This window comes from Arvicola amphibius, chromosome 2, assembly GCF_903992535.2.
Source record: "Arvicola amphibius chromosome 2, mArvAmp1.2, whole genome shotgun sequence".
Lineage (NCBI taxonomy): Eukaryota > Metazoa > Chordata > Mammalia > Rodentia > Cricetidae > Arvicola > Arvicola amphibius.
In genome coordinates this window covers 2,047,746-2,059,844 of record NC_052048.2, presented here as the reverse complement: position 1 = coordinate 2,059,844, position 12,099 = coordinate 2,047,746, and the positions used below count along the sequence as shown (strand labels likewise).

Here is a 12,099-nt window from a genome sequence, read left to right as displayed (position 1 = left end):
AAACAAATCCAGTACAAAGCATTTTGCAACTTTTCCTTAAGATGCTAAAAGTTTATCACGAGTTATCATGGCTCTCTACGGCAGTGTGAAAATGGACACCTCAGCCTATAAGTGAAGGTATGTGGGGTGGTCATCTTCCACGCTGCTCAGTAAGCCAAGAGAGTGAGATCCAGGCTGGCAGGGACCCCATGGGCTCTTCATCTCAGGTGGAACTACCAGTGCTGTCTGTCTGAACTCAGTGATTTCAGTACCACGGGGGGGGGGGGGAGTTTACAGGTGACAAGTGGTGTATCATGAATCAGAGAGCCATAGGGCGGCAGAGGGAGATGCACGCTTCTTGAAAGCCTTCTACAGCTGCCAAGTTCGGCAAATGTCAAAGTCAGAGAAGTTAAAGATGAATGAAAAATCTCAAAACAGACACTTTGATCTTAGTATGTCTGAAAGAAAGCTTTGGAAGACACTGTCCATTGAGGAGCAGACTCGTGTGTGTGTGTGTGTGTGTGTGTGTGTGTGTGTGTGTGTGTGTGTGAAAAGACAGAAAGAGTGTACACTACACCAGATTCCAATTAGAAAGTACTAGGGGGCAGTTGTTCATTTGTTCATGGTGTATCACGGGTGCAGCTGCTACAGGGAGTAGGCCACATCCATCAGGAATCATTCCCTGGGACCTGTGAAAGGGCTCAGAGGGTAAAGGTGTCTGCTGCAAACCTGACGACCTGAGTTCAATTCCCAGGACCTACACAGTACAAGAACTGACTCCCTCAAGTTGTTTTCCAATCTTCACACCTACGTGGTGGTGTGTGCACGTACATGTGTATACACACACACACACATGCACACACACACGCGCACATATGCACACACGCACATACACACTTTTATCTTTTATACATATAAAGAATTGGGTTTTTATCTACAACGTTCTGTCATGGGTAGTAGGAGCTTATAAGGTCTTCCTTCTTGAGTTGCTGCAGGCAGAGAACAGTTATCAGGAAGGAAGATCCTTGTTCCTCCGAGGCATAGCTTATTCCAAACAATAAACTATAACATAGACAATGCATTTATATAAAAATACCTTCGAAAGCAAAAGAAGATATGGTAGTGGCATTAATTGGGACACTTATTAGATTATTTTGACAGTGGGCATACTGGGGACAGAATTCAGAGCCTCGCACATTCTAGTTGCTGGCCATATTAGATTGAATCTTTTTCGATCTCCTTCATGACTCACCCAGGAGAAGATACTGGATGCTCACACCTGCTTTGTGATGTGTGGTTTTTCGTGGTTTCTGTTATTAGGTTGAAGTGTAGAGAAAGTGTGACTGATGAGCTGGAAGGTGGAAAAGGGACCATCACTGTAACAGCCTTTTCTGAATTGTGGATATATCATGTGACCACAAAAACTACTGCCAGTTCACAAAAGTATGAGGTGAAAGGCAAGTTACCTTTTCATATCTGTAGGAAAGATGCATAGACCACTGCGGACCCTGAGCGCGGGGGAGGGGGGCTCCCTCAACAGTACCAGAGTTGGGGACTCAGGGGACAGTCCACAGCAAGGTGTATTTAATAGGAGGTGCATAGCGAGTTCTCCTGACAGTAGAAAAAGTTCTCTGACATAGCTACAGGTCTGGATCCCATCCAGAAATGTGTTTGTTCTAACCGTTTAGCAAGGCAGTGACTGTTCACTGGTACAGCCCTGGGAAGCAGGGGACTCATGGACTTGACACCCTGGGAAGCAGGGGACTCATGGACTCGACACCCTGGGAAGCAGGGGACTCATGGACTCGACACCCTGAGAAGCTGGGGACTCATGGACTCGACACCCTGGGAAGCAGGGGACTCATGGACTCGACACCCTGGGAAGCAGGGGACTCATGGACTCGACACCCTGGGAAGCAGGGGACTCATGGACTCGACACCCTGGGAAGCTGGGGACTCATGGACTCGACACCCTGGGAAGCAGGGGACTGTAAGTCTGGCAGCCCTAGAAGTGGAGATCTGGAGGCTAAGGGATGACAGGTCTGACAGCCTGTGGCTTCCTAATCTCCTGCCGACTTTGCTAAGGAACTCCTCAAGACACAGCAGCTCCGGAGACACCAGAGGGTTCTGCCTCTCATTCCCACCACTCTTACTTTCTTTACTAAACAGTAAGTGATCAACTCAAGTGATCCCAGGCTTTTCTGAGAAACACTATATCAATATTTGATGTCTCCTTTTCCTTCACACCCAACTGAAATGAATCAACAGGCTTGGCGTTCTTCTGCCCTAAGGAAATGCTGGCATTTTCTAATGCTGCATGTCTCTGTCTCCCACCTGCCTGTGAGCGATGTGTGTGTGTGATAACGGAGCAAAAGAGGAACAGCCACTTCAAAGAGGACAGCCAGGACCAGAACACAGCAGCGAAGAGGACATGGTCATGGGGGTTGGGAGGTGGCAGAGTACAGAGGGTAGAGAGGGACGGAAGGGGTGCAAGGATTGAAGTGCTGAACTGGATGGAAGCAGGGGAATAAGGTAAGGGGGTCTGAATGGGTTAACCAAAGAAAAGGACTGTGAGAAAGCCTTCTGGAAACCCACTAGTAGGCAAGATCATTTAAATATATATATATTTAAAAAAAGTTCAAATGGAGATACCATGCATGAGGGAACAATACAGTTCCCAAAAACATTATGGTAAAAATCATGAGATGTCCCCCCTAAGAGTTAGTTGGTAGCCCCACCCCTAACTGAGGAACAATTGCTGGCTGTAGCTCCTGAGGGAGGGAGAATCATTCTTTTACAAGGGTTGTCCGTGATCCAGTGGATCATCCACCCCCCCCCCCAAAGACAGTGAGAACCGAACAAAGTTCCCACCTCCTCAGTGCTGGGATTATTACACTAGGTTATTTACAGAAAAAGGAAGTGGGAACGGGAGAGAGATGTTAGGGGAAACCGTGGCAGAGAGGAGAAAACAGGGATGAAAATGATCATATTACATTGTATACATATATGAAGTTCTCAAATGAATTGACACACACATGGAAAGAAAGAGCTTAAGAACATGCCTCTACAGGAGTGACCCAGGGGACCAGGAAAGAGGAGACCCGTGTGTGCGGGTCCCAGCTTCTGTCATTTTGCTCCATCCTATACTCTTGCAGATGTAAGATCCACACGTGGTCTATTTCTGGTCAGAAAGGTTTCCTTCCTCAGTTTCCCGCATGAGCTTATAGCACCGGCCACACCTCAGCCACACCGGCTCAAGTCCCTATAACATCCTCATTGGTGCCCAGTGCTGTCCACAGTTGCTGCAGAATTTTTTATTCCCTGCTTCAAAGTGCCCTTTCCACGACTAGGTTCTAGGAAGGCAAAACATGGGACGTGCCACTTGAGGGATCTGAGTGGTGTTGGCTGGGACTTGCATGCATTCACCATGAGCTAAATGATTTAATCAATGCATTCTTACACTAGGGTCCACTCCAAGTTGACTTAGCTGTGAGTGTTGAGTGTGACTGACCCAATTCATGACAGCACTGCAGGAAACAGACCAAGTCTATCCTCTGGAAAACTCACATTTTAGGTCTTAATATTCTTTGACTCTGATATTAAATAAGATCACAACCCCAAATACATGAAAAGAAAATATTTTATAGATGTTTCATATTGAGTTTTTCAGTAGACTATAACACCAAGGCTAGTTTTAATTTGCAGTGGTCAGGATTATAAACTTAATTTCATTTCCTTTACAGCAAATGCAAACCCAAGTTGTGTTCTGTGATAAGAACTAGGTGGTTGCAAGTTCCTATGGGCTCAGGAACTCAGCCCTGTCTGAGAAGCTCAGCATCTTCCTCTGAATGCGGAGGGAGATCTGGGGAAAGCCAGGCAGAAGCCGGGCTACTGCTACCCTAAGACTTTCCCCTTCTGCTGCACGGTACACAGAGGGGCGTTCACTTTCTCCAGATTATCTAACATCTCAGAGATAAGCATCCAGTGCTTTCCTTCAGGTTCTGTGTTCTCTCTGGAGCCTGATGCCCACAGATCTAGGCTGACCAGCCATTGAGCCTCAGAGATCCTCCTGTTTCCACCTCCCCAGTGCTGGGATTATAAACACAATCCATCATGCCCTGCTGTTTACTTGGGTTCTAGCGATCAGACTCTGGTCCTCAGGCTTGTTCTACAAGCACTTGACTGAGTGAAATTCCCTCCTAGTCCTAAGATCCTCCCCACCCCCACAATACCGTTCTTTACTTCTCACACTGAAAAATCACCTGCTCATTAGATGGCTTCATTTGTTTGAAGTCCAACATCACTTTTCTATCCCAGGTGTCCACCCACCCATCCTGTACATGTGGGATTTTCATTTACATGCTCCATGTGATTACAGGCATGAGCTACCATACCTAGTTCAAAGTATTGTTTTTAAAAAGCTACCAGAAAGAAAAAGTTTGCTTTTATTAAAAAAAAAAAGAGGAGGAGAAAGGAAGAAGGAAGGAAGGAAGAAAGGAAGGAAGAAGGAAGGAGGGAAAGAAGAAGGAAGGAAAGAAGGAAGGAAGGGAGGGAGGGAGGGAGGGAAGGAAGGAAGGAAGGAAGAAGGAGAACCCAGATGGCCAACACTGGGTGCCTTAGTATGTAAACTTCAGCACGTTATTTTTAACTAGTAAATAGGCATTAAATTGTCGGTGGCTCAACAGGTAAAGAACCCAGCTGCCAAGCCTGATGACCTAGTGAGTTCAGTCCTCAGCACCTATGAGATGGAAGGAGAGCACAGACTCCCTAGGGTTGCCATCTGACCTCCACAAACATGCCATGAGACATGTGTGCACGCAGAACACGTGTGCATCCATATACATACACAGAATAATGTACATCATTATTCATAAGCTAACACAAGGGAAAAGAACCCACTCAGACCACACATCAACCTGTGTGAGCACAAATGTATATAAGAACCCTGACTAAAGCAGGATGTCTTTGTTTCTAGATCCCACTGAGCAGGGGACACACGTCATTCCTCTGATGTTAGCACATCACATACGTTCCTTGTGTAGTAAGAGTGATGTGGGAGAGTCTGCCTTGGCCCATTTAATAGGCCAGTCCTTAGGTGGGTGGAGTAGACAGAACAGGAAGAAGGAAGTGAGGTAGATGGCTCAGTCAGATGCCACGCCTCTCCTAAGTGATACAGATGCCTCAAGCAGATGTCATGCCTCTCCTCTCTGAGCCAGTTGCCATGAAGCCAGCCACCAGGTCAGACATGCTGAATCTTTCCCAGTAAGATACCACTCATGGTGTTACACAGATTATTCGATATGGGTTAGTCAAGATGTGAGTAAGAGGCTGAAACTAATGGGCCAGGCAGTGTTTAAATGAATACAGTTTGTGTGAAATTTCGGGTGTAAAGCTAGCCAGGTGGGAGCCAGGCAGGAACACAGCCTGCTCCCATCACTACATAAGAGAAGAGGCTGATCTCATTTTCTGCCCGTGTTTGCTTTTCTCCGGTGTCTCCATGGCCTATTAGTGGCTGGGAGTGATCTCCCTGTTCCAGAAGAACCCAGCTAGGGTTCTGTTTGTCTGTCCTGGTAGGGGGGTGGGCTGCTGGGGTTCTGAGTGTCTGTCCTGGAGATGTTCTGCTGGGGTTCTGTGTGTCTGTCCTGGAGGGGCCCTGCCGGGATTCTGTGTCTCTGAGAATCTCAGGCTTCTGCTCCAAATACTTGGACAAAAGCCCAAGCCACCCTCCCCATCGCCGTACAGTTTCTCTTTTAAGACATGAACAAATAATTGAAAGTTACTGTTCCTAAATTTCTGCACTGAAATAGCCAGCTTGAAAGTGTACTTTATTTTTTTTTTATTTTTATTTTTATATTTATTTATTTATTTATTATGTATACAATATTCTATCTGTGTGTGTGCCTGCAGGCCAGAAGAGGGCACCAGACCCCATTACAGATGGTTGTGAGCCACCATGTGGTTGCTGGGAATTGAACTCAGGACCTTTGGAAGAGCAGGCAATGCTCTTAACCTCTGAGCCATCTCTCCAGCCCCGAAAGTGTACTTTAAATGGCAGAAAGGACAGGACTAAAAAGTGCTAGAAAACCAGAAATTACAGGCAGAGACAAAGAACTTAGATAGGAACAAACCATTTCATGTAACTCGAAAAGCTATTTCTGCGTGACTTGAGTAACGATGCCCGAGCTTGCCAGGAGGCAGCTCTGGAGTTAGGCCTCAGAAGCAAGTCCAGGCAGCTCATATGGGTGCTTAGCCCAGGACAGACCCTGATACACTAACCAAGTGACCCCAAGGTGATGTTGATGCTAGTGAACCAGCCCCAAGCTGTGAGCCCCGAAAGCCAAAGCTACTGCCCAGTGAAAAGACACAAAAATTTGTAACTTTAGAAATGGCCTCTAGGATTGCACTGCCCTTTCTTTGAGAGTTGGTTTCTCTGGTCCATCAGCAAGCAGCCTTAAGACTCTGTGTACGCCCTTGTCTTGGTGATCACTGAACGTCTGGACTTCCGCTGGGCACACACAGGGCCACTAGTCAGTCCCAGCTGCTGGTCTATGCTCTCAAGGAATTCCTGGACCGTCACCAATGCCGTCCTCCCAGCCTGCCACAGCCGGAAGACTTCATTGCGGACGTGGGCAGAGAGCCTGTAGGCTTCCAAAGTGTCATTACCAGAGAGGAGTCCCCAATGGAACCCTACTAGTATAACAGTATAAGGAACGTTGGTGTGAATAAACCAAGCATATTTGAAAGACAAATCTTGCACGGACACCCCAGTTGCCCAGTGCCTCACAGTTCACAGGCTGTGCTCTTGGGAAACTAGAAATTAAATGTGAGTTCTTTCACGCAGCTTCTAGAATCTGGCCTGCACAAGGGAGATTTTATTCAGTCATCATTTCTTTTAGCGTGACCTTGGTCCACAGTTAGCATGAGCAAGGGCTGTGTGTGTGACAGATGGTAGCCCTGCTCTGGGGGAGGTGAAGGTGTCACATGTGTGTGCAAGCTGAACAAAGTTTAAGAACATTGCTTCCATATTTTCAGGTGTTTGAAAAGCTAGGATGCTGTTAAGAGTGGGGCCACCAGGAAAGGGCTGCTTCAAAGAATGTCAGGTTTGGGTTCTGACCTCCTGTTCATGCACTGTGTATCAGAAACCACATTTCTTCTCGAAAGAATTCCAGGCATTAAGGTAAGATGTATAGGCTTGGAGAAGGGAGGGGCCCTGAGTTCTGCCTTACAGCTGTCTTTGAAGTTAAAACCAATGGCCCTCAGGGTAGAAGAACCCTTCAGATTTTTCAGTGAGATTCTCGGAGCCCAAAGCATTTCACCTACTCATAGCCCCCAGAGTGGGAAGAGGCCACAGCATGTGTCTGTCAGACAGGATGGTGGTCTTCTGCATAGTCTCTTTCTCTTCACAGCTGCTGAGCTCTGACTGTGGAATGGGATAGCTTTGCTCATCAGCGAGCCACATTTCCACAGAAAACAACTCAGTCAGGAAATCATTTCAAATATCCCATCCGCCACTTTTGAAATTCAGCTAAGGAAAAAGTATATATGTTATTCTTTTAAATTTTTTGTCTGAAAAGCACCTTTATTTCATTAAAAAGGCAAGGACAATGAGCTGCCACGTGGTGTAAGACCTGTCAGCTGTAATGGCATGGCACTGTGACCGTCCTGAGGCTAATGCTAATGTCAAGGTCCCTCAACATCTTGATCACTTTAAGTAGCATCTTTTTTTAAAAATTAATCTTTTTTTTAGATTTATTTATTTTATGTGCATTTTTTTTTTTTTTTTTTTTTTTTTTGCACGTGTGTCTGTGCCAGGGTGCCCGATCCCCTGGAGCTGGAGTTACAGACAGTTGTGAGCTGCCATGTGGGTTCTGGGAAGGAAATCCAGGTCTTTTGAAAGAGCATCCAGTATTCTTAACCACTGAGCCATTGCTCCAGCCTTTAAGTAGTACGATGTGTTGGAATTACAGGAAGGAATAATGCCTGCTTCACTTTTTGTGTAGGGTCTGAGGAGCTGAACTCCAGACTTCACGCTTTCTCAGCAAATACTTTACTTACTCATCCATCTCCCTGGCCCACATGATTTAAATTTTATCCCAGGATACTAACCCAAGAAATGAAATAAATGATGAATTTGTATTCTGATGTCATGGATCAAGGGTGAAACTTCCCTAATGGGTCATTTGGTTCCCAGCTGGTGCTGCCGGTCCTCTGACAGTATCTCTAGGTAGAGGAAGTGGGACGCTGGAAGCAAGCCTTGAGGTTTATAGCTGGGCCCACTTCCTGTCTGCTTCCCGAACCACTGAGACGTGAACAAGCAGACGTCAAATATCCCCCGCATCACAGAACCCCTCATTGCCATGTCCCTCTTTCTCTGCACGACAGGCTGTACCCCTAGCTGTGAGCACCCCCTCCTCTCTGAGCTGCATTTGTTGGGGGTATCTGTTCGCAGCAACAGGAAAAGGGATGAACACAGAGATCTCTGGAAGGTAAAACTCACCACCAGATAGGGAAGTGGAGGAAGTCTGGGCAGGAACTGGAAACTGAATGGTTCTAAGAAGAAAGATGGTCCTGAGAACAGTGAACTAGGCCTCAGCCCACAGAGGACTCCTAAGACTGCAGCAGGCTTGGCTATCACTTGCAGATGCAAACCTGATGTTACTTAACGTTGAGGTGTTTTCCTTAAGGGCAATTCAATGTCTGCTACCTGCCTGGGGAGCTGGGAGAGCTGATCTGAGCTGGAAACTATTAGTACAACCTCCACTCATGCCTCATTGTTGTGTAATGAAATCAAGGCAGGAACATGAGCATAATATGAATTGAGAAAAAAAAAAAACAACAAACGTAGAAGTAGGAACAGCACAGAAGAGAAGCAGCTAACACCGTCCAGATGGCTGTCAGTCGAGGAGAAATGGGAGTGGAGACAGAACTGACCTTTCCAGAAAATAGAAAATCTGCATGCACCAGATTAAAGAGAAAATAAAAACTAAATGTAATTTAGGAGAAACATATATAGGTTTTCCAGCACTGAAGCATGGGTCTCTCACCCCCAGGGCTGAGACAGACACACTGAACGGCATAAGGGATGATGGCCACAGCTTCATGGTGGACAATCTGGGGTTACAATGAATAGCATCCCAAGACTGCTTCTCAGACTAGTCCTCAGCACAGGGCGGGTCATCACACTGAAGCACGATTCGGCGGCAGCAGTGTGACCCCGAGCCCAGAACAGGCTCTGGCGTGGGCACCGCACACTCTCCAAGATTATTTATTTACTCATCAGTCTGGAATCTGCCGACTGTGTGCAGCCCGGCAGCCGGGAGAAAACCATGAGACAGAATAACTGTCCTTACAGAGTCGGATACTCTGGAGGTGGGCGGGAGGCCACTAACACATAAAGCTGTGCATGTTACATGGTATAACATCGTAAGGGATGGAGAAATGCAGGACAAGGTGATGAAAGGCATGGCAGAGCGTAGGCAGAGACCTCGAGGTACTGTGTGCGCAGAAACCGGCATGGCAGGAGGAAGGAAACGGATCCGTGTCACAGACGCGTGGTGGCTGAGGAAAATGCCTGCGCAGGGAGGGGCTTGGCGCGCCGAGGTCACAGGCAGAGGCAAGGTGTGTGTTTCTAAACGATGAAGGAGCCAGGGTGAGGTGAGAAGACTGTGGTACTGAGGGGTGCAGGCAACCTTTTCTCTAGAAAACCCTCCAGTGTCTTCACTGACGTAAGCTGAAAGCTGTCAAGGTCTGAACGCATATGTCATCTGCCCCCATTGCCTTTCTGTCTACCGCCTGTCGGCGCTGATGAGAACACAGGGACCCCTTCTATCTGCAGAGCCAACAAACCTGAGATCAAACACCCAGAAGAAGGACAGGGAGACGGCTTCCTGGGTAAGAGGATTAGCTGTGTACGCTTAGGGACCGAGTTTGAAACCCTAGCACACACATGGACACACATGTCTATAACCCCAGTGATTCAGGTAAAAGCAGGTAGATCCTCAGAGTGCACTGGCCGGCCAGTATAGCTAAAAGAGTAAACTTCAGATGCAGCAAGAGGCCCTGTCTTAAAGGAATAAGGTAGAGGGGCAACATAGGAAGGCACTGGATAGCCTATCTGAACCAGGCACACACACACACACACACACACACACTCAGAAAATATCGTGTCTGTACTGGAGTTTCTTGTCTTTGGTTCCTAATCAACGCGTGCATAGCTGGTGTATACTGTACTAAGTTGAGTAATTTAAAAATGTGCACAAGTGTTATTCACCTCTAATGCCATTTTATATCTGAGACTCATAGGGCCACAGGTTTCTTCTGTGTCTGAGGAAGGTTCTGGGAATGGCTGTATTAAAGCGCAGAAACCAAGTTTATAATTTCTGCCACTTGAATATTCATAGACTATTCTAATTTTGGTGCTTGCTGGAACTTTTGAAATGTTTAAAATGCAAATTGTACCCTTAGTAACTGATGTGTGGGATCAAGTCATTTCTTTTATGTAGGCCAGGTGACTGCTACCAGGGAGCTCAGTCTGATCCTTACGCAGAGAGAAAGCTCAGTTTCTAGAGTCGACCGAGCACGAGACGGACGTAAGAGCCACCGATTATTAGTTATGCTATTTCTATAAAAGTCTGTGATGATATTGGCAGATGCGCTTGACAGTACCAATTGGAGAAACACTTGTGAAATTAAATGGAAACAGTTACCTGCTCAGCCAGGAGGGAAGCCAGGCTGGAGTAGGCATCGGCGAAATCTGGACCATACTTAATGGACTCCTTCAGCAGCACGATGGCTTCTTCTGTCTTCTCCTGGGACCTGCAGGCGACGGGGGAGAAGGACAGCTCTCATTAGCACTCTCTCCAGTCCTTTGCTTAGGCTTTGAGTTTTCACTTCGTTTAGCCAAGACTAGGTGGGTAGCTCTGAATTTGGCTGTATAGGTGCATACGTGTTACGCTAGACCGTACCGAGGTCTAACAAAGTCCTCTGGTGTCTGAATTCTCACTGGAAGGCAAAGTGAGGACTCCAGTTTCCTGCTGCTGTGGTTTGGATGTGTTGTGCCTCTGCAGGTTTATGTATCTCAACAACACTTGGTCCCCAGCTGGTGGCAGACGCTGTTATGGAAGGTTAGGTCTTGGAACCTAACTTGGAGGATGGGAGTGGGGAACGTAGATCACTGGGGGCAGGCCTTGAGGTTTTACAGACCAGACCTATTCCCTATCCATTTTACTCCTCCTTGACCGTGAACACAATGCCACCTCACACTCCTAAGGCCGTGTCCTCCCCCACCAAGATGGGCTATATACGCTATCGACCTGTTACAACTAGGAACCCAAAGCATCCCTTCCTCTCTTATATTCTTGCTTGTCAGGGATTCAGCCTGAGTGAAAGGAAGAGTAATGAGCAAACACACTTGCTCTGCAGTGTTGGGGAGTTCTATGGAAGGGTTTGGGAGTCTGTTAACAAGAAACACTGACCTCAGGTCAGCACCTGGGGACAACATCTGTTGACTTGGAATTGAGTAGAATGTGAAGATGGTCTGTGTCATTTCTAACAGCACCACAATCTGAAATCCTTGCTTATAAATATGTATCTCTCTCTCTCTCTGTGTGTGTGTGTGTGTGTGTGTGTAGACCCCACGTGCAGTTACCAACAAAGCCCAGAAGAGGGCACTAGATGCCCCACAGCTGTTATTACATGGGTACTGGGTACTCAGCTCCTCTGTAAGAGCAACCAGTATATTGAACTACTGAGTTTCACAAGCTGAATTCATTTTTGTTTTTGAGGATCTTAGCATAGAATCTTTATTTATTTTTGATTTGAGATTTTTCTAATTAAAATTTTTCATTTATTTACATGACAACCAGTTTCTCCTCCCTCCTATTCTTCCAGTTCCCTCTCCCCATCTCCCACCTACCCTGGACCCATCCATTCCACCTCCATTCAGAAAGGGGCAGGTCTCCCATAGGAGTCAACAAAGCATGGCATATCAAGTTGAGAAGGACCAAGCTTTTCCCCCTTCATCAAGCTGGGCAAGGCATCCCAAAATGGGGAGGAGTAGGTTCCCATAAGCCAGCTCAGGCACCACCACAACAGACCAAGCTACACACCTATGACCCACAT

The 12,099-nt window shown here is 46.8% G+C and overlaps 1 protein-coding gene across 1 annotated transcript in view; it reads right to left on the bottom strand.

Moving 5' to 3' along the window:
* The window catches only part of Tmtc1 (transmembrane O-mannosyltransferase targeting cadherins 1), a 197,793-nt gene that overhangs the window by 13,199 nt on the left and 172,495 nt on the right, over positions 1–12,099 (bottom strand). The window contains exon 13 of the mRNA XM_038318662.1: positions 10,686–10,794. Within this exon, the coding sequence (XP_038174590.1) occupies positions 10,686–10,794 (109 nt within the window). The remainder of the gene's footprint in view (positions 1–10,685; positions 10,795–12,099) is intronic.